A 23,414-nucleotide genomic window follows, 5' to 3' on the forward strand; every position below is an offset into this window, starting at 1 on the left:
TGCTGAAAGCTGAAAATTGTCCTGGGTGTTAAGGGGTGAAAGTGCTCGGTATGGAAGTGGTTAAGAAATGTATTGGAAAAGCAACACTGGCTTATAGCGTTTACAAAATAGGAGATAGATTTATGGCATTTTTATTAATACATTTTTTTTACTAGTAATGGCGGCGATCAGGGATTTTTTTTTCGTGACTGCGACATTATGGCGGACACATCGGACACTTTTGACACATTTTTGGGACCATTGTCATTTTCACAGCGAAAAGTGCTATAAAAATGCAATGATTACTGTGAAAATGATAATTGTAGTGAAGGGGTTAACCACTAAGGGGTTAAGTGTGCCCTAAGGGAGTGATTCTTACTGTAAGGGGGCGGGGCTGGACATGCGACGTCACTGATCGTCGTTCCCTATATCATATCAGGGAACAGACGATCAGTGTCACTGCCTAAGAGAAGAATGGGGAAGCTGTGTTTACACTCACCTCTCCCCGTTCTTCAGCTCCTGTTACCCAATCGCGGGACACCGACGGCGATCGGGTCTGCGGGTCCCGCGGGCGCGGTCATGGAGCGTCGGACTGGGTTGCGAGCGCGCCTCCGCCGGTGCGCTCGCGACCCCGCGGCTGGGCTCTTAAAGGCAATCTACAGGTACGTGCTTGTGCTTAGCCTTGCCCTTCTGCCGACGTATTTCGGGATGAAGGGATCCTTAAGTGGTTAAAGGGGTTGTAAAGGTACAATGTTTTTTTCCTAAATAGCTTCCTTTACCTTAGTGCCGTCCTCCTTCACTTACCTCATCCTTCCATTTTGCTTTTAAATGTCCTTTTTTCTTCTGAGAAATCCTCACTTTCTGTTCTTCTGTCTGTAACTCCACACAGTAATGCAAGGCTTTCTTCCTGGTGTGGAGTGTCCTGCTCGCCCCCTCCCTTGGACTACAGGAGAGTCAGGACACTCTCTACATTGCAGATAGAGAAAGGAGCTGTGTGTTAGTGGGCGTCCTGACTCTCCTGTAGTCCAAGGGAGGGGGCGAGCACGACACTTCACACCTGGGAGAAAGCCTTGCATTACAGTGTGGAGTTACAGACAGAAGAACAGGAAGTGAGGATTTCTCAGAAGAAATAAGGACATTTAACAGCAAAATGGAAGGATGAGGTAAGTGAAGGAGGACGGCACTAAGGTAAAGGAAGATATTTAGTAGACATGTGCGTTCCCGTTCGAAACTAATGGATTTTTGTACGAATTTGTTAGTATTAGTACATTCGGATCAATTCGAACATCCGAAAAGCTGAAAGAACCAAACTACGAAAATTACAAAATTACGAATAAGCAAAAAAACGAACGAGCGAAAATACGAACGTACGATTGGACAATCTTACTAAAATCCGAAACACCGAAACAGCAAAAGAATGAAAATGACATCTATAACGAACGATTTGCATTCCGTGTTATAAATCCTTTGTCTGTTTGTATTTTCATTTGTGTGTTTTGTAAATCAGTTTCTTTGTCTGTTCGTAAACTTGTGTACTCGTATTGTTCTTTCGAATGGTCACTGGGCAGTGTAGTTAGTGAGTGACGTATCTTACTTAAAGCGGGGGTTCACCCTATTAAAAAAAAAAAAAAAAAAAAAATTTATTATACCATTACATTCGGCATCGTAGCGCGAGCTACAGTATGCCGGTCTTACATTTTTTATCCCCGTACTCACTGTGCTATGGATCATTGAAGATTCCGGGGAATGGGCGTTCCTATGGTGAGAGAAGGTGATTGACGGCCGGCCCTGGCACGTCACGCTTCTCTGGAAATAGCCGAAATAGGCTTGGCTCTTCACGGCGCCTGCGCATAGCCTGTGCGCAGGCGCCGTGAAGAGCCGAGACCTACTCCGGCTGTCTTCGGGGAGCGTGACGTGCCAGAGCCGGCCGTCAATCATCCTCCCTCTCCATAGGCACGCCCATTCCCCGCGGGAGTCGGAAACTTAACTACGGGATTAAACTGTGAGTACAGCCCAAAAAAAAAAAATGAAGGCATACTGTAACTCGCGCTAGTATGCTGAATTTCATGGTAGAAAAGCAACACTGGCTAAGCTTTTTAATTGCACCTTAATGCCCAAAAACAATGGGTATCTTCTGCACTCCGCATGGCAGAGCTCAAAGGGAAGGACTGCTTTTACATCAAATTTCTAAACTCTTGCAAATAGAGTAATGTTGTGTTAATCTGAAGGGATGTGGGAGGAACCAGGTGTGATCCTTTACTGATAGGGCTATCAATGATGGAGCCGGTGGTGCCACCCTATGTCCTGCACCTTGGTGATGGTGACAGCTCAGTCATCTCTATCCCCTTCTACTCAATCACTCATCAGAACCACCAGTCCCCACCAAGTGATAAAGAGCCTAGAGCAGTGGGTCTCAACTTTTCTAGTGCCGTGACCCCTTGATAAAATTTCCCAAGCTGTGGGGACCCCTAACAGCAAAATTATTTTCATAGCGTGGGCTGTCAGCACCCAAGGCAAGACAAGTAATTTGCGCCCCTAATGCATGGACATTTAGCACTCCCTGAGTCCCTTCCGCTCATACAATATTACAGTAAAACCCTTTCTGGTACATTTTAGGATGTACCCTTCTCTCTTTGTTCTCCTTTCTTTCCCTTTTATCTCTTTCTATCTCAATTTCTTGTTTTTTTTCCCATCCCTCTCTCTAGCCATCTTTCTTGTTTCTCTTATTCTTTCTCTCCCATTTTCTTTGTTCCTACCCCTCTTTCCTCGCCCTTCCATGTATTCTCTATTTGTATTCCTTCTCTTACTACTTGATGGGGGGGTGGGGGGAATGGGATGAGTGGCAGTACTGGTGGGAGAGTTGGGATGAGTGGCAATGCTGGTGGGGAGTTGGGATGAGTGGCAGTGCTGATGGGGGGTGGGATGAGTGGCATTGCTGGTGGGGGGTGGGATGAGTGGCAATGCTGGTGGGGAGTTGTGATCAGTGGCAGTGCTGGTGGGAGAGTTGGGATGAGTGGCAGTACTGGTGGGAGAGTTAGGATCAGTGGAAGTGCTGGTGGGAGAGTTGGGATGAGTGGCAGTACTGGTGGGAGAGTTGGGATCAGTGGCAGTGCTGGTGGAGAGTTGGGATGAGTGGCAGTGCTGATGGGGGGTGGGATGAGTGGCAGTGCTGGTGGGGAGTTCGGATGAGTGGCAGTGCTGATGGGGGGTGGGATGAGTGGCAGTGCTGGTGGGGAGTTGTGATGAGTCGCAGTACTGGTGGGGAGTTGGGATAAGTGGCAGTACTGGCGGGGAGTTGGGATGAGTGGCAGTGCTGGCAGGGAGTTGGGATGAGTGGCAGTGCTGGTGGGGGGTTGGGATGAGTGGCAGTGCTGGTGGGGAGTTGAGATGAGTGGCAGTACTGGCGGGGAGTTGGGATGAGTGGCAGTGCTGGCAGGGAGTTGGGATGAGTGGCAGTGCTGGTGGGGGGTTGGGATGAGTGGCAGTGCTGGTGGGGAGTTGAGATGAGTGGCAGTGCTGGTGGGGAGTTGGGATGAGTGGCAGTGCTGGTGGGGAGTTGTGATGAGTCGCAGTACTGGTGGGGAGTTGGGATGAGTGGCAGTGCTGGCGGGGAGTTGGGATGAGTGGCAGTGCTGGCGGGGAGTTGGGATGAGTGGCAGTGCTGGTGGGGGGTTGGGATGAGTGGCAGTGCTGGTGGGGAGTTGAGTTGAGTGGCAGTGCTGGTGGGGAGTTGAGTTGAGTGGCAGTGCTGGTGGGGAGTTGGGATGAGTGGCCAATCGCTGGCTCTAAAAAATAACCCCGAAAGCCGAGGACGCATGTCTGCATACGCTCGGCGGGAAGGGGTTATAGTGAAACAAATAAAACCCCCTCCTCTGTCTCTCAGATCCCCCTCTGTCTCTCAGACCCCTCCTCTGTCTCTCAGACCCCTCACCGCAGAGGTGATCAAATACCACCAAAAGAAAGCTCTATTTGTGGGAAAAAAGGACGTCAATTTTGTTTGTGTACAACATCACACGACCAGGCAATTGACAGTTAAAGCTCTGCAGTGCCGTATCGCAAAAAATGGCCCAGTCAGGAGGGGGGGGGGGTAAATTCTTCCAGAGCTGAAGTGGATAAATCTTCTGCAAGTACTTCACAGTATACAGAGCGTGTCTCAGCACTTTGTTGGAGCTTTGCATACGGAAAGTTTCTTATTGTCACAACGAGCGTCATTCAATGACCGAGCGTCTTTCAGAATCTCTGTGCAGTCTTCATCACCTCCTGCGTTGTTGGGTTCCCCTTTATTCCACACACTGCAAAATGAAAAAAGAAACAAAATTATAACATAAAAACATTTCACTGTAACCGCCTCCTGCCGGCCGTATTGTCAAATTATGGGCGTTGGCTCTGTTGTTCTGGGAGGGAGTCATATAACGCCCCCCCCCTTTGGCCGCGCCTGTCCCTGGGACACGGCACATCACCGATCCTGGTAAAGAGCTGATGACGTGGCTCTTTACCCATAGCTGTGTCCAATCATAGAGCCAACGGGGGACAGTTGCAGCATCCACCTAGGCACTGTGAGTATGATTCTTAACCACTTGCTTACCGGGCACTTTTACCCCCTTCCTGCCCAGGACAGCTTTCAGCGCTCTCACACTTTGAATGACAATTGCGCGGTCATACAACACTGAACACGTATGACATTTTTTTTCACATAAATAGAGCTTTCTTTTGGTGGTATTTAATCACCACTGGGGTTTTTATTGCTTTCTATACAAAACAAAAAAAGACTGAAAATGTTGCTATAAACAAAACAAAACATTTTTCATAAAATTTTGAAAACAGTACATTTTTCTCCTTTACTGATGAGCACTGATAGACTGCACTGATGATCACTGATAGGCTGCACCGATGGGCACTAATGGGCACTGATAAGCTGCACTGATGAGAAGGCACTGATGGGCACTGATGAAGTGGCACTGATGGGCACTTCTGATGAGCACTGATGAGGCGGCACTGATGGGCACTGATAGGCAGCACTGATGGGCACTGATGAGGCGGCACTGATAGGCAGCCCTGAGAGGTGGCACTGATGGGCACTGATAGGTAGCATTGATAAGTGACACTGATGTTGAGTCACTGATGGGCACTGATAGATGGCACTGATGGTCACTGATGGGCAGCACTGAGTGAACAGAGAATGCCCAGCATGGCTCTAATCAGGCGCTTCCAAAAAACACCCCCGCCGGTGTAACTCAGGTGTCCGGTGACCAACAAGGGGCAGACACCTGAATAGGGGTGTCAGCAGTGACCATAAATCCATCTATGGTAAATAGAGCGGTGCAAGAGAGAGGGGGTGGCGCTCCTGCACCCTTTATGGACGCACCGCCACTGGCTGTGGATAAGGGGGTATCGCAGGACCTCCTGTAAAGGGCCAGGGCTAGCAAGGGAACCCAGGCAGCAGGATGAATCAAATGTTAACAGGGAAGGTGATCATTGCGGCGAGGGGGCAATTACTGGAACCGACCCCCTGTATGGCTCTCTCTGCAGCAGCTGAAAATTAGCTTCTCCTCCATTCCCTCCCGCTGGCTTTCAGCTGCTGCAGAGAGACCCATACAGTCGATCGGTATAAGTAATTGCCCCTCTTAGCTGCACTGATCACCTTTTCTGTGCACCATACATTTCCCCCTGCTGCCCAGGCCCCCCTGTGTCCCCCCCCTGATGGCTTCTCTCCTCTCCTTCCCACCGGCAGCTACAAGCACACAAAAGGATCCTTCAGGATGGAAATTGGGGGAAGGGTCAGGCAACTATTTTATAGTAACCAGCCCCTTCCTTCTCTGAATGAACATGTTAGTGATCAGGACCGATCTCACTCACTGGCCCAGATTCAAGTAGAATTGCGCGATATTTGCGGGGGAGCAGGGCAACGATTTTGCCCTGCGCCCCCGCAAATATTTTGCGCTGCCCTCGATTCACGGAGCAGTAGCTCCGTGAATTGCGAGGGCGCGTCGGCAAATTTGCCCGGCGTAAGTGCGCGCAAGTTAAATGATCCCGCCGGGGGCGGGAATCATTTAAATTAGGCGCGCTCCCGCGCCGAGCGTACAGCGCATGCTCCGTCGGGAAACTTTCCCAACGTGCATTGCGGCAAATGACTTCACAAGGACGTCATTTGCTTCTAAGTGAACGTGAATGCCGTCCATTCACGTTTCACTTACGCAAACGCCGTGAAATTCAAATTTCACGGCGCGGGAAGGCCGGCTATACTTTAGCATTGGCTGCCCCTACTATTAGAAGGGGCAGCCTTGCGCTAAAAGTAGCCATACGGAAACTCCCGCAAGCTTGTGAATCAGTGGTAATATGCAATTTGCATACTACACACTGATACACAATGGGAACGCCCCCTAGCGGCCCCCGCAAGAATGCAGCCTAAAATCTGCGAGGCATAAGAGCCTTATGCCACGCAGATTTTAGCCTGCAGTCGGTGTAACGAGGTTCCTGAATCAGGAGCACTCGTTACACCGGAGCAAGTAAGCACTTGCGCTGCGTAACCTATGGTTGCGCGGGCGCAAGTGCTTCTTGAATCTGGGCCACTGTGTTTATTCATAACTGTAGCTTGGAAAACTGTGTTTAATGGGGGATGGGCTGTGGTTTCTAACAGCAGCCTTGCTTCAAGGTGCATAGTTGCCAGTTATGGGTCATTCTTCATTAGCGTTCTCCTAAAGAGGCCGATCTTTTATTATGCCTCGTGCTTTCACATAACCGGGAACGGGTTTATTTTGATCAAAGTCAGAGATTTACCCTTTTACAATATTAGAATGTTAATTTAACAATAATGTTACTTTGTAATTGTCTAAAAAATTGTTGTGATTTCCCTTAACCACTTAAAGCGGTGGTTCACCCTAAAAAAACAAGTTTCTACCATGAAATTCAGCATACTAGCGCGATCTACAGTATGCCTTCATTTTTTTTTTTGGGCTGTACTCACAGTTTAATCCCGTAGTTAAGTTTCAGACTCCCCGCGGGGAATGGGCGTTCCTATGCAGAGGGAACATGATTGACGGCCGGATATGGCGCGTCACGCTTCCCGAAAATAGCCGGAGTAGGACTCGGCTCTTCACGGCGCTATACGGCGCCTGCGCACACACTAGGAGCTGACTGCGCAGGCGCCGTGAAGAGCCAAGTCCTATTTCGGCTATTTTCGGGAAGCGTGACGTGCCATAGCCGGCCGTCAATCATGTTTCCCTCTGCATAGGAACGCCCATTCCCCGCGGGGAGTCTGAAACTTAACTACGGGATTAAACTGTGAGTACAGCCCAAAAAAATAAAATAAAGGCTCGCGCTATTATGCTGGATGGCATGGAAAACATATTTTTTTTTTTTTAGGGTGAACCCCCGCTTTAAGCCCCGGTCCATTATGCAGGTTAAAGACCTTGCCCCTTTTTGCGATTCGGCACTGCGTCAATTTAACTGACAATTGCGCGGTCGTGCGACGTGGCTCCCAAACAAAATTGGCGTCCTTTTTTTCCCACAAATAGAGCTTTCTTTTGGTGGTATTTGATCACCTCTGCGGTTTTGATTTTTTGCGCTATAAACAAAAATAGAGCGACAATTTTGAAAAAAATTCAATATTTTGTACTTTTCGCTATAATAAATATCCCCAAAAAATATCTAAAACATTTTTTTCCTCAGTTTAGGCCGATACGTATTCTTCTACATATTTTTGGTAAAAAAAAGAAAAAATGCAATAAGCGTTTATTGATTGGTTTGCACAAAAGTTATAGCGTTTACAAAATAGGAGATAGATTTATGGCATTTTTATTAATACATTTTTTTTACTAGTAATGGCGGCGATCAGGGATTTTTTTTCGTGACTGCGACATTATGGCGGACACATCGGACACTTTTGACACATTTTTGGGACCATTGTCATTTTCACAGCGAAAAGTGCTATAAAAATGCACTGATACTGTGAAAATGATAATTGTAGTGAAGGGGTTAACCACTAAGGGGTTAAGTGTGCCCTAAGGGAGTGATTCTAACTGTAGGGGTCGGGGCTGGACATGCGACGTCACTGATCGTCGTTCCCTATATCATATCAGGGAACAGACGATCAGTGTCACTGCCTAAGAGAAGAATGGGGAAGCTGTGTTTACACTCACCTCTCCCCGTTCTTCAGCTCCTGTTACCCAATCGCGGGACACCGACGGCGATCGGGTCTGCGGGTCCCGCGGGCGCGGTCATGGAGCTTCGGACTGGGTTGCGAGCGCGCCTCCGCCGGTGCGCTCGCGACCCCGCGGCTGGGCTCTTAAAGGCAATCTACAGGTACGTGCTTGTGCCCAGCCGTGCCCTTCTGCCGACGTATATCGGGATGAAGGGATCCTTAAGTGGTTAAAGGGGTTGTAAAGGTACAATGTTTTTTTCCTAAATAGCTTCCTTTACCTTAGTGCAGTCCTCCTTCACTTACCTCATCCTTCCATTTTGCTTTTAAATGTCCTTATTTCTTCTGAGAAATCCTCACTTCCTGTTCTTCTGTCTGTAACTCCACACAGTAATGCAAGGCTTTCTTCCTGGTGTGGAGTGTCCTGCTCGCCCCCTCCCTTGGACTACAGGAGAGTCAGGACACTCTCTACATTGCAGATAGAGAAAGGAGCTGTGTGTTAGTGGGCGTCCTGACTCTCCTGTAGTCCAAGGGAGGGGGCGAGCACGACACTTCACACCAGGGAGAAAGCCTCGCATTACTGTGTGGAGTTACAGACAGAAGAACAGGAAGTGAGGATTTCTCCGAAGAAATAAGGACATTTAACAGCAAAATGGAAGGATGAGGTAAGTGAAGGAGGACGGCACTAAGGTAAAGGAAGATATTTAGTAGACATGTGCGTTCCCGTTCGAAACTAATGGATTTTTGTACGAATTTGTTAGTATTAGTACATTCGGATCAATTCGAACATCCGAAAAGCTGAAAGAACCAAACTACGAAAATTACAGAATTACGAATAAGCAAAAAAACGAACGAGCGAAAATACGAACGTACGATTGGACAATCTTACTAAAATCCGAAACACCGAAACAGCAGAAGAATGAAAATTACATCTATAACGAACGATTTGCATTCCGTATTATAAATCCTTTGTCTGTTTGTATTTTCATTTGTGTGTTTTGTAAATCAGTTTCTTTGTCTGTTCGTAAACTTGTGTACTCGTATTGTTCTTTCGAATGGTCACTGGGCAGTGTAGTTAGTGAGTGATTGTATCTTACTTAATATATTAGCCAATCAGCTTATCTCTTTTGTGCTGAGTCACATTGGACGGTGTAAAGCCTCGTACACACGATCGGACTTCAAACAAACTTTTCCGTGGATTTTTGTCTGAAGGGAGTTGGCCGGACTTTTGAAACCGGAAAAGTTTGTCCGATGGAGCGTACACACGGTCGGATTTTTTGGAAAACGCTCATTTTGAAGTTTGTTGGCAAAAAGTCTGACCGTGTGTACGGGGCTTAAGAGAAAGTATATCTTAATATGGATCAGCCGCGTGTTGAAAATTAAACTAAAATACGAGATTGCGAATGACCGCGCCGCGATGTATTTACGAAAGTACAAAATTACAAATCCATTAAACGAAAATTATCATCTAGCAAAATTACGAATTTCGAATCAATGAAAATAAATTGGACAGAATTACGAATCATTCAGTATAAACGAAAATAAAACTGTTACGAAAATACGAACGGGTCCGAACAGGAAAGCTTGAGTCTTACGAAATTACAAATCTTTACGAATCCACGGAAACGAGACGAAACAAAAAAAAAAAAAGTTTTTTGTTGTGCACATATCTAATATTTTTAGGAATTTTTTTTTTTACCTTTACAACCCCTTTAACCACTTGAGACCCGCGCTGTAGACGAAAGACGTCCACAGCGTGGCTCTCAAGTGCCGGGTGGACGTCCTGTTGTTTACATTCCCTGTGCGCGCCGCTTGGGGCGCGCAGCGGGGAAACACTGTGCCCGGCGCATCGCTGGGAAGCCAATGCGCGTGCCTGGCGGCCGCGATGTCCGCCAGGTACCCGCTATCGGCAATGACAGAGCAGGGACGTGGAGCTCTGTGTGTAATGATGGGGTGTAAACACAGAGCTCCACGTCCTGTCAGGGAGAGAGGAGACCGATGCTGTGTCCCTTGTACATAGAGACACAGATCGGTCACCTCCCCCAGTCACCCCCCTCCCCCTACACACAGTTAGAACACACCCAGGCTACACATTTAACCCCTTCCTCACCCCGTAGTGTTAACCCCTTCCCTGCCAGTCACATTTATACAGTAATTAGTGCATTTTTATAGCACTGATCGCTGTATAAATGTGAATGGTCCCAAAATTGTGTCAAAAGTGTCTGATACGTCCGCCGCAATATCGCAGGCCTGACAAAAAAAAAAATCGCAGATCGCCGCCATTACTACTAAAAAAAAAATTATTAAAAAAAAATAATAAATCTATCCCCTATTGTGTAGGCGCTATAACTTTTGCGCAAACCAATCAATATACGCTTATTGTGATTTTTTTTTACAAAAAATATATAGAAGAATACGTATCGGCCTAAACCGAGGAAAAAAATATTTTTTTTTAAAAAAAAATTGGGATATTATTATAACAAAAAGTAAAAAATTTTGTTTTTTTTTCAAAATGTTCTGTCTTTTTTTGTATATAGCGCAAAAAATAAAAACCGTAGAAGTGATCAAATACAAACAAAAAAAAGCTCTATTTGTGGGAAAAAAAACGAAAAAAATATAATTTGGGTACAGTGTTGTATGATCGCGCAATTGTCATTCAAAGTGCGTCAGCGCTGAAAGCTGAAAATTGGTCTGGGCAGGAAGGGGCTTTAAGTGCCCAGTAATGAAGTGGTTAATGTCTGGATACACTCACCTGAACATGAGAGGGGTCCCATCTACCCACCGCCAGCGACTGCTGCCCTTGCTGTCCCGTCGTAGTCCTACCCAGTATTTATCTCCTTCCAGGAAGGGCAGCAGAGAGTCCTGGTTTAGGGATGAAAAGTTAATTAGCAGAAATATAACACTGGAAGAAACATTTAGGTAGATTCATATAGATGGCCGCAACTTTAAGGCGGCGTAGCTTAAGGCGTTTAAGCTACGCCGCCGTAAGTTAGCGAGGCAAGTACATGATTCACAATGTACTTGCATGCTATGTTACGGCGGCGTAGCCTAAAGCTGGCGGGCGTAAGGGCGCCTAATTCGAATTTGTCTAAGGGGGCGTGTTTTATGTTAATGGGGCTTGACCTTACGTTTTTGACGTTTTTTTTTTAACTGCGCATGCGCCGTGCGCCTACATTTCCCAGTATGCATTGCGGCTACGTCCGCCGCACGGGCCTATTGATTTAGACGTGGACGTAAACAACGTAAATCCGTATTCACGGACGACTTACGCAAACGACGTAAAATTTTCGAATTTCGACGCGGGAACGGCAGCCATACTTAACATTACTATTCCATCTATTTGATGGAATAACGTTAGGCGGCCTATCTCTTACGTAAACGGCGTAAATGTACTGTGGCGGCCGGGCGTACGTTCGTGAATAGGCGTATCTACTAATTTACATATTCTACGCCGACCGCAATGGAAGCGCCACCTAGCGGCCATCCGAAATATTGCAACCTAAGATAGGACGGCGCAAGCCGTCGTATCTTAGATATGTTTAAGCGTATCTCTGTTTGAGAATACACTTAAACATATGTCGGCGCAGATTCTGAGTTAGGTTGGCGTCGACCTAACTCTACCTGAATCTAGCTAATTGTCACAGTTTCACATTGGTACGGTTAAAGAAGGAGGATCGCACAAGCCCCCCCCCGCCAAAAAACAACTGTTGAGGGGAAACTAAAAACACATTTTAAACACATATGTTTAGCGTCCCTCAAACAGCAAGTCCAAATGAGACCTCAGTCACTTAGTGGGGGTCTTCCATGTATGCAAAAAAAATAATAGAAATCATCAGTTTGTAAACTTGTAAAAAAAATAAAAAAAAAACAATTGGAAAAAAGTCACCATATTGTCTCTATAATTTCCTTTTCTTTTCACAATCAAGTTTTATTGAAAGTAAATGACAGTTTACAAAGTGACATCATTGAATATAGTTAGATCTAGCATGTTAGATCTACATGTCTTTTTACATAAAATTGTCAGGGTAAGTAATAATGTGCGGTTTGGTAGTAAGGGGATAAGAAATAATATAATAAGAAAAACATAATAATAATAATAATAATAATAATAATAATAATAATAATGATGATGAAATAATAATAATAATAATAATAATAATAATAATAATGATGATGAAATAATAATAATAATAATAATAATAATAATGATGATGAAATAATAATAATAATAATAATAATAATAATAATAATAATAATAATAAAATACAAATAAAAAATAAAATAATAATTATAATAAAAATAATGTAAATCAATTTTATGAAGTTATATTTTTATTTCTATTTCCATGTTTAATTTTCCTAATATGTCATTGTAACTACTCTGTGTTTGCAACACTTAAAGTGAACCTGTCACTTGTCAGGACCACCATGTCCAGAGTTCAGACAGTTACCAAATCAGCCTCTTGGGCAATGGCTAGCCAAAGCACCTGCACTGGCACTTATTTATTTAACCGCTTAAGGACCGCTGCACGACTATTTACGTCGGCATGGCTGGGCACATGGACGTACAGGTACATCCCCTTTAAGATGCCCAGCTGTGGGTTGCGAGCGTGCTGCCGGTGGCCCGCTCGCGACCCGGTCCTGTCCCCTGTGACCGCGCCCATGGGACCCGCGGACCCGATTGCCACCGGTGTCCCGCGATCGGGTCACAGAGAGGAAGAGCGGGGAGAGGTAAGTGTAAACAAACCTTTTCCGTTCTTCCTAGTGTGGCTGTCACTGATCGTCTGGTCCCTGTGTTAGGGAACGACAATCAGTGATGTCACACGCACAGCCACGCCCCCCACAGTAAGAAAACTATCTTAGGTCACACTTAACCCCAACAGCGCCCCCTCCTGGTTAACCTCTTCACTGCCAGTGTCATTTTCACAGTAATCAGTGCATTTTTATAGCACTTTTCGCTGTGAAAATGACAATGGTCCCAAAAATGTGTCAAAAGTGTCCGATGTGTCCGCCATAATGTCACAGTCACTAAAAAAAAAACGCTGATCGCCGCCAATAGTAGTAAAAAAAAATTAGGCAGTAGGCTCCTGACGGGGACTGAGGTACTCACTAGGTCCATCTGGCCGAGACCAGATGGACCCCTTCCTCTGGAGGGTCTGCCGAAACAGACCCACCCAAGTACTCGGTGAGGCTTCTCTGAAGGGAGACCCCATAAAAGAGGGCAAACTAAGCCAGAAGGCTACGTCCACCCCCTCCCAAAATATTTAGGGTAGGCCCGAGGACCCACACCCTAGTAATCACACTGTGACAAATGTGTACCAACCAACAAAAAATACATAAAAGTGACAAACACTGAGATAAATAATAAGAAAGTGGGAAGAAGGAAGGTAGGAGAAGTGAAAATGACCATTGTGTATCACAATGGCCGGCCCTTCGGGCCGGGAATCAAAAATCCCTCTGGTCCTAGCCAAAAGGCTCTGCCCTAGAGGCAGGTGCGAAAAAAGTGTGTGTAGTGAAGTGACCAAGGTGCCAAAACTCTAAGTGCCCCTCAACACTTGTGCGAGCTATGGTACCCCTGGACTGCCACTCCAGGGGCACATTCACCACAAGCTTTTCTCTCAACCCTGACCAACAGCCAGTCCACCAGGCCTTTTGTCTAGGTGGACCATGATTGTGCCTTGCCCCTGTCAGGAGCTCTGTGACCTTACGCGTCAGGGTAAGGAACTTTTTTATTCACTTATGGGTATTTTGTTTTTGCGCACAACTGCAGGTGAAAAACAAAATGTTTTACCAATTCAGCCTTGTTGTCCAGGATCAGAAGAATGCTGTAACTCTTAGTGCATTCTTCCCGACTTCTCTCCCAAGTTTCTAGAGTTTTTTGAAAATAGTAGCATTTGGAACCAACTAATGTCCATCCCTTGGGGCAGGGGTCACAGGCACTGCTTCTGATGTTTCCTGGAAAAGAAAGAACAACCTTGAAAGAAGAAGATCCAGGCACAATTCCTTAAGGAGGGTTGTCTCCGTAATTGTAATCAGAGAGGGCCTCTGGCAGAGGTTTCTCCCTGAGTCCATTCCAGTAGGGTCTGTGGCAGAGACTTTTTCCTCAAGTTCAAGGTTCAAGTGATACTCCGGCTGCCAGGTCAGTGAGAGAGGCCTGTCCGGGTATACTAAGCCCACTCAGGCAGGAGTGGTTCGGAAAGTGTTACATGTGGGAGCAGGACTGTTTCCAAGTACTACGCCTGAATCTGCAGTTCTTCTTCCTTCAACTCTATCCTTTCATCACCAGTTTATTGTTTTTACCCGGCTGGGTAATAAAGAGCACAGCAAAAGACACCTGTTGCAGACATTCCTTTACTACTGCTATATGTGCCATACACCCCTAGGAATTCAGAGTGCCACAAGGTAAATGTGCCACCCAAAACAAACCAGCAGCTCCTCCGGGGGTAGTGCTACACTGATATCATCCAACAATGTAGATTCAGTGGCAATCACGATCAACGTCAGGAAGATACGCTGTACTCCCATCACTGAGGCCTCGTACACACCACCGGATCTATCCGCTGGAATTGATCCGCGGATCAGTTCCAGCGGATAAATCCGGTCGTCTGTATGGCCTAGCGGATATTTATCCGCGGACATTTCTCGGCCCGATCGATTTCAAGCGGATATAAATTTCTTAGCATGCTAAGAAATTTATCCGCTTGAATCGGGTCCAGCGGATTGATTCGGTGGTCTGTACAGACTCACCGGATCAATCCGTCCGCTCCCCTCCCTCGCATGCGTCGTAATGATTCGACGCATGCGTGGAAGTACTTACCTTCCAGCGTCGCGCACGTCGCCGTGTCATCATCGCGGCGACGGCGCGACACGTCACCGCGGATGAATTCCGTGCGGATTTTGATCCGATGGTGAGTACAAGCCATCGGATCCAAATCTGGAGGAGGAATCTCCGCTGGAAACGGTCCGGCGGACCGTTTCCAGCGGAGATCCCCTCGTGTGTACGGGGCCTTAGGCCGAGTTCACACATTGGGGTTTCTCCGCATCCAATTTGCGTGACAGGCGAGTGTGACCCGCTCTCAATGAAGGCGGATCACACATGTCCCGGGTGACTGCGATCCAACTTTAATAAGGGTCCTGTGCATCTTTGGGTCCGGTTCAGGTGCAAATTCAGGCAAAATTCTGACCTAATTTGCACCTGAACCAGTGTAAAGAAACTCACTAAATGACAGTTCCCAGGAATCCAGTGATTTTGGGTGATGTATTTCACCAAATACAAGCATAACCATATTTGGTAAATAACATTTACCTGCCACTTTATTTACAGGGAACTGTCCTTTAGTGGCGGTAGTTTAACCACGTGTTTACTGGGCACATATACCCCCTTCCTGCCCAGGCGAAATTTCAGCTTTCTGCCTAGTTAGGGAGAAGACGTGGCTCCCTTCGAGCCCATAGGCCTGGAGGCTTTTTAGTTTAAATGTATTTTTGGATTTTTTGTTTTATTTACTTATTTCATTTTTTAATTGTTCCTATGATCTTCGATCAACTGCCGACTGGGCAACAGGCTGGATCCCAGATCCTTGAAGTCCCCCCAGTTTCAGCCATCGAGCGTGTGCCGACAATTTCTACGCACTGGGTTGTCCACGACGGTGATCTATATGCTCCAGGGCATGCATATGACCAGTCTAGAGGGCCGAGTCGCAGCAGCCGGGCTGACAGTCACCTCCGTTACCATGCAGGAGATGGTCTGTCTAGGATGCATCCATGTAAAAAAGGGGGGGGAACGGTCAGGGAAGGGAATGAGCGCAATTGATCCACTATTATATATAGGAGATAGTATTTATTACCTATATTGATCGTATACCCAAGTGGGTTGTGTTGCTGTAATCTGAACTATTATCTCAAAAATGTCAGGTGGGAAAAGGAAAAAAGAAAAAAAAAAAAAAAGGGGAAGAAGGAGGGAGAGGGAGAGGGGGGGGGGGAAGGAGGGAGGGATTGGATTTTAGAGAGGAAGAAAAAGAAAAGGTAGAAAATCAGCCAGTTGGCTTAAAGGGGATTACTTTTTGCAACACTATTATGATCAGTAGGAGGAGACAATGATACGTTTAAATTATTTATTAGTATCAAAATTGTTTAAGGCATTAAAGGTTACAAGTATTATAAAAGTACTGTGTATCAATGGTGGCCAAAAAATTGTTCATGGCTACCTTCAAAGGAAAAATACAAGAAACATGCGCAATAAATAAGGACAGGACATAGACAAACATTTAACAATTAACGTGATCCGGACACGTTCTGTTCAGACCGATCATGTATCGACACTCTGGAAAATATTTAATAATAAATTGGATGCAAAAATATAATAACAATAAAGTACATACGGACAAGTATAGTCCCTAGACTGTTTGCATCTAACCAATGGAGTGTCGATATGAAATGAAGGGGCTGAACATGGGCTGGGAGGGGGAGGGAAGAGGAGGGGATGGTTATTCCTGGATTGTTAATAATGGGACTATATATTAGTAGTGGATAGACTTGAGCACCTATTAGTGGTTAGTCCTGAGGTTGTTCAAGAGTCACAATAGAATCCCGGTGTTTTAACGGGAAAAACCAATTAATGCTGATCTCTGATCGTTTAATTGTTCAAGGTGGCACGGATGGCTTACTTTATATGAGCAAGTGTTTCGCTGTAGCTTTAAGGCAAAGTATGGCTGTACATTATATTGTAACAAACTGTATCAGGGTGTACCAGCAGTGAGTGTAAACATATTTCAGACAATGTATGTGCTGAAACTAAACACCAAGTCCAGTGTAAGAAGCCAGTATGGATTGGATTATACAGCAAGTCATCCCAATTAAGGGGAGGTCAATACTTTACCAGACCGTAATGGGTAGAGTGTATGGTACGAGTCCGTCTTAGTGCTGCTGTTGGTAGTATAGACCGCACGGCTGAGATGGCTCTTAACAACTTCCCCTGTTATGGTCGGTACTGTGCTGGAGTTTGTTGGTCAGCTGGGACGTATTTGTCTTCGTATCCCTTGAAATGATATTTCCTCTTTACTGCCGGCTCATATACACAAACGCTGCCTGCGGTGCAGCCCGTAGCCTGTTCTGTGATCAGCGCGATCAGCGTGATCCATCCGTGTCAGGGCGATAGACGCCTCCGATCCTCCGATCCTCCGTCCTCCGACTCCAAACTTCCGGGGTCAGGCGATCACGCTACTAGGTGACGTCAACGCGTTTCGCCAGGCGCATTGGCGTAGCTTCGTCTTGGACGACCCACAGGAAGGGTAAGTAGTTACCACCTTGCTTCGGCAGGAGGACAGAGCTAGGCATTCCTGGAGAGGTGAGTAAAGGGCTCTATCCCCTTTCTCCCTCCCTCCCTTCCTTCCTCCCTAGGCTCTCTGAGCTAGCTGCTGGGGAGGGGGTTCCCCTGGGGCGCTTAACCTGGGGGGAACCATGTACGTTCACTAAATCAGTGTATAAAGTGCCAAGAGAGATTGCTTACCTGTGTCCTGCTCCATGCTGTCTGCGACCATTTTTCCTGTGATCCATGCTGTATTTGTACTTGCACTGACGACCATTTTCTTGTGGCCGCATTGTATTGGCCTCTATTGGCGCTCGGCGCCCATACTTTTGGTGATTTCTACTATGTTTACTTCCTGGGGTGTTACATCTTGCACTGGCGGCCATGTTCTTGTGGCCGCATTGTATTGGCCTCTATTGATGCTCGGCGGCCATACTTTTGGTGATTTCTGCTATGTTTACTTCCTGGGGTGTTACATCTTGCACTGGCGACCATGTTCTTGTGGCTGCTGCTGACTAGTCAAACTGAAGAGCTGACAAAAGCAGCAGCCCTATTAAGTAGCCAGCTATCGCAGCTATCATAGCCTTTTTCAAACTGCACAGACCGACAGACACACTCTGCTAGTGTTCAGCGGACAAGAAGCAGCTCAGCTACAAAACGGCACCGTACTACTAAGTTCCTGGGTGGTGAGTCCTCTGGGGGGGAACCCCTCATCTCTGCTGCAGCTAGGAGGGTGGGTTACTGTACTTTGCTTGGGAGTCCCTGTGTCAGGCGTGTGGGCAGCATGACGTCAGAAGCAGACGTTTTTCCCCTGAGACACCTGAGCTGGCAATTGATGCCCCTGCACCCGATGTATCGGTGGACGCTATGTCGGCAATCCTAGATACCTTTGTTGCCAAGGTGGAAGCAGCGTGTGAGAAAACGGGGGCTAGAAAGCGCCCCGCCATCTTCTGGGGACAACTCAGATATAGAGCCAGGCCCAGCTACTGCTCAGGACCCTGGCTCTGAGGTATCTGAGGATGCAGACCTAGATCGGCCAGACAGTGAGGATGACTGCGGACCCAGGTCAGCACGCGATAGGGCTCTGGTAAGTGACCTTGTCACCGCAGTGCGAGATACTAAAAAATAGAGGGGTTTACAGAAGCGACAGAAGCGCCGGTCCATTTTGGGTTCCGTAAGGTGACCTGCACTGCTAAGGTGTTCCCTTGTGTGTCTTACTTAGACAAACTTTTATACAAGGAGTGGGACAAACCACAGAAGACTCTTTCAGTACCCAAAAATCTGGCGGTGCGTTACCCTCTTGAGGAGAGTTTCTTGAAGAATCGGACCTCGCCCCCGATAGTGGACCATCCTGTGTCCAGACTAAACAAGCTAATCACTATACCAGTGGAGGGGGCTCCCGCCTTCAAAGACCCTGCGGACAAGAAGGCTGAGGCGATCACCCGCAACCTATACACGGTAGTAGGTTCGGCGGTATGCCCAACCATAGTTGGGGCCCTGGTGTCTCAGACACTCACAGAATTAGAAAAGATGCTGCTCAATGGGTTAGAAGCACATCAGGCTTCCCAAGACGAGGTAGCCCTAGCTGACCAGCTGGTACAGGGCCTAAAATTTGTTTGTGAATCAGCCTTGGACACGATTCCTCTGCTGGCCAGGGCTTCAAGCCATGTGGTGGTGTTACGCCGTCTACTTTGGTTAAAGAATTGATCTGCGGACCAATCTTCCAAGAAAGCCCTGATGGACTTGCCCTTTAAGGGTGACAGACTTTTCGGAGCTTCCCTGGATGACATAATTAAACATGCCACAGTTGCTCCCACAATCCAAAATGGGAAGGAGCCACGCCGTAGGCAAAGGCCCTTCTTCACCGCACACAAGCGTTATTTTGTCCGCCCAGGGCGGCAGGTAAAAGACCTCAGGCCGATAAAGCACCTGCTCAGGGACAGAGATGTCCCTGGTTTTGCAATCCCAACAAACCTGCAAACAAAGCTGCTTCCGCATGAAGGTTTGCCCCCACCCATCTCTCAGGTGGGGGGACGTCTTTGCGAATTTGCGACCCGGTGGACATTTCAGGTTCCCGACTGGTGGGTTTGCGAGGTAGTCTCTTCAGGGTACAAGATAGAATTTCTATCATGCCCACCAAACAGATTTTTTCCCTCCAACCTCCAGCTTCAACCGACTCGTCGGGAAGCCTTTTTGTGGCAGTTCAGGACCTGCTGAAACGCGGGGTGGTTATTCCTGTCCCAGTACAAGAACGGTTTCAGGGGTTTTACTCCAACCTGTTCATAGTACCAAAAAAGGAGGGCGTTCGTCCAATTCTGGACCTCAGGGCCCTCAATTTCTTTGTGAAGTTGCAAAGATTCTGGAAGGAATCAATTCGCTCTGTCATCGCTGCCCTCCAGCCGGGGACTTTTTGGCATCCCTGGACATCAGGGATGCCTACTTACATGTCCCTATATGCACAAGGCATCAGAGATATCTGAGTTTTGCGGTCGTGGAAGACCACTATAAATTTGAGGCTCTCCCATTTGACCTGGCATCAACACCAAGGGTGTTCACCAAGGTGCTTGCCCCAGAAGAAAGAAAGTCACTGCTCCAGGTGGGTCTACTATATGGTCACACACTGTTACAGGATTCCAAGGGTGCTGGCGGTGCACTAGGCAAGCCCCAATTCTCGCCCATCTAAGACAACGTGGCATCGCTATCGTGAGCTACTTGGACTACCTGCTTCTGAGGGCTGCTTCAGCCTCAGAATTAGAGGTGAGCGTGTCTATAACCTATCAAACCCTCCGACACTTTGGTTGGGTACTGAACATTCAGAAGTCAGTTATGGTACCGACTCAACGCCTAGTATATCTGGGGTTGATTCTGAACTCCTCAGAGGCAAAGGTTTTCTTCCTTGTGGAAAAATTGCAGACCCTCCAGGCTGCGGTGCGGCAGTTGACATCCCAGAAATGGTCGTCACTCCACTTTTGCATGCGAGTCCTGGGCCTCATGGTGGCCTCCTTTGAGGCAGTACCATATGCACAATCTCATTCGCGAGTGCTACAGAAGGAAATTCTGTCCAGATGGGACAAGTGCCCATCATCCCTGGATTATCAAATCCGGGTGAGCCACCAGGTCAGGACCTCTCTAGTTTGGTGGCTGACCTCACTGGCACTTCTATCAGGAAAGTCGTTCCTTCCTTATCAAAGGATAGTCATCACGACGGACGCCAGCCTTACTGGTTGGGGGGGAGTCTGGGGGGTTCAGTCGACCCAGGGTCGCTGGTCTCTGGAAAATTTCCGTCTTGCCGATCAATGTTCTGGAACTTCGGGCGATCAGGCTGTGCATCTCCACATGGTCTCAGAGGCTACAAGGGCTTCCAGTCAGGATCCAGTCGGACAACGCCACAGCGGTAGCATATGTCAATCATCAAGGAACTGTGCCCATTAAAAGCAGCCACTGTGCCCATCAAAAGCAGCCACTGTGCCCATCAAACGCAGCCACTGTGCCCATCAAACGCAGCCACTTTTCCCATCAAACGCTGCCACTGTGCCCCAAATGCTGCCACTGTTGCCACTGTGCCCATCAAATGCTGCCACTGTGCCCCAAACGTTGCCACTGCCCATTAAATGCTGCCACTGTGCCCCCACCTGCCCACCATCTGCCCAACCCATCTCGGGTGGGCAGCGGGTGACGGCGGCAGGCGGTGAGCAGTGTCTGGTGTCCTCCATTTCTTCCGTTCTCCCGCCTGCTCCTCCTCTCCTATGATTGGGTGCCCCTTAATGAACGCACCGCCACTGCATACAGTACAGAGCACCGGGATCACAATGCAGTGAAAGTCAATGAAATACAGAGCAGAGTGTACACAGAGTGGTAGCCCAAAGTCAAAAACTTGGGTGAAATATCCAGACATACTGAATATATGGACAAAATTAAGGCATCCCTGTCCACTGTCTCTTTTTTTAATTATTATTTTATTTAAAATATCATTAAAACAAATTCCACAAAACAACAAGTCACAGATATATATATACACATGTCATTATACATCATTAAACATAAGTGTAAAAAAAAAAAAAGACAAAAACAATTCAAGTCATAAAACCCCCCACACATAAAACCCATAAATCTTTCCCTAAAATCACTTTCCCGTAAACCACTAGAGACTAGAAATTATTCGACTTCTCTGTCCCTCCACCAAAGCTCATCATCACTCATCCTACAAAAAAAAGGACAAAAATTAATACCACACAAAAACCAAAACCATCACTCCGATCCCTTCCCACCTCCCATCATCCACCTCCCCTGCATTTACCTAAATCCCTCCCACACCCTTCCAAAATACATAAAACATTACACCTCCTCCTCCCACCCATAAGCCCCAATATACACACACAACTATATAATATACCCCTCCATCCTCCCACTTTGCGATACCATCCCAAAAAAACAAAAAAGGAAACTTATGTAGCACCCTCCTAGGTGCTAGATTGAGTGTATATAGTTTTTGGTTTCTCTACCTAAAGCGGAAGTAAACCCATCCATAAAACAGTTTCATTTCTGGCACATGCCGGAAATGTAACACTCCCTTTGGTTGTGCTCTCAACCATACTGTCAAACCATCCAATGGCTTGTGTCATAACTGATCACATGTGCAGCATCATGGCAGTTGTAGATTAAACAGAGGCCAATATGGCAGCTTCCTTGGCTGAAAACGATAGGAGGGTTTACTACCACTTTAACAGGGAGACAGCTATGCAAATCTATGTTCTGTCTGCTTAAAGTGGTTGTAAACCTTTGTGTTTTTTTACCTTAATGCATCCTATGCACAGGCTTGTCGCGACAAGGCAAGCAAACCCAGCAATTGCTTGGGGCCCCGAGCTAGCCTGGGGCCACAAGCAGGGCCCTTGCCTTGCCGCGCTTCCTATAAATGCTGCAGTCCCCTGAGCGCAGAGCACTCTATAGAGAGCCTCAGGCGGCTGCAGCACTGCAGTGCTGTCTCTCTCGTCAGCATGGCCGAGCTCCTCTGTTTCTCGATCCTGTCAGTCCGGCCAGGTACCACATGGTACAGAAATAGGAGAAGAATATATATAGACAGCCGCACTCCGCGCGGTACAGGAGATTTGGTTTCCTGTTCCCGGCCGGACTCACAGGAAGTTCACACTGAGTGTTCATTTGCTTTCAGTCCGGCCGGAAACAGGAACGGGACACGGAGGGAGTTAAGGAGAAGGGGAGATGAGGAGAACACAGGGAAGGGGGAGGTGAGGAGAAGGGGAGATGAGGAGAACACAGGGAGGGGGAGGTAAGGAGAAGGGGAGATGAGGAGAACACAGGGAGGGGACAGGTGAGGAGAAGGGGAGATTAGGAGAACACAGGGAGGGGGAGGTGAGGAGAAGAAGAGATGAGGAGAACACATGGAAGAGGGTTATGGGGAGATGAGAACACTGGGAGGGGGAGGTGAGGAGAAGGAGAGATTAGGAGAACACAGGGAGGGGGGTGAAGAGAAGGGGAGATGAGGAGAACGCAGGGGGGGGGGAGATTAGGAGAACACAGGAAAGGGGGGTGAGGAGAGACTGGTAGGGGAGGGTGGGGGAGAGGAAAGACCACTAAGGGGCAGGACAGAACTCTAAGGGACAGAAGAGAGAGCTCTATAGGACAGCCTGGAAAGGGGGCAGACAGCCAATTCAAGTGTCAGAGGTATACAACCAACCAAGCGTAGCTAACTGCTTACTTGAATTCACTGGGAGGGGTCCAGGATGTGTCTGGAAGATGACAGCCTTGGTGATACTGTAAGACAGTTGGACTGGACAACATTCCCTCCACCCCCACACCCACACCTATCACCCTACGGCAGAATACAATTAAAATTCCCTACCAGTAACGTGAGTTTCCTCCCCCTAGAAAAGTCTAAATTTATCATACAACACAATTCTCTCATTTCTATTAGTACTTGCATGCACTCCCGCCACCCAACATACCACACCCCCATACTCAAACTACACTACCACACATC

General features: G+C 47.3%; 1 protein-coding gene across 1 annotated transcript; it reads right to left on the reverse strand.

Annotated features, from left to right (window-relative positions):
• Positions 1-4,132: 4,132 nt before the first annotated feature.
• Positions 4,133-17,696, reverse strand: LOC120930807 (CD209 antigen-like protein C). Its single transcript, XM_040341983.1, has 4 exons — positions 17,621-17,696; positions 13,907-14,070; positions 10,869-10,978; positions 4,133-4,271 (listed from the first exon to the last, which is right to left on the reverse strand). The coding sequence occupies exons 1-4, from the start codon at positions 17,694-17,696 to the stop codon at positions 4,133-4,135; spliced, it is 489 nt and encodes a 162-aa protein (XP_040197917.1).
• Between the last annotated feature and the right edge of the window lie 5,718 nt (positions 17,697-23,414).

This window comes from Rana temporaria, chromosome 3 (genome assembly GCF_905171775.1).
Source record: "Rana temporaria chromosome 3, aRanTem1.1, whole genome shotgun sequence".
Taxonomy (NCBI): domain Eukaryota; kingdom Metazoa; phylum Chordata; class Amphibia; order Anura; family Ranidae; genus Rana; species Rana temporaria.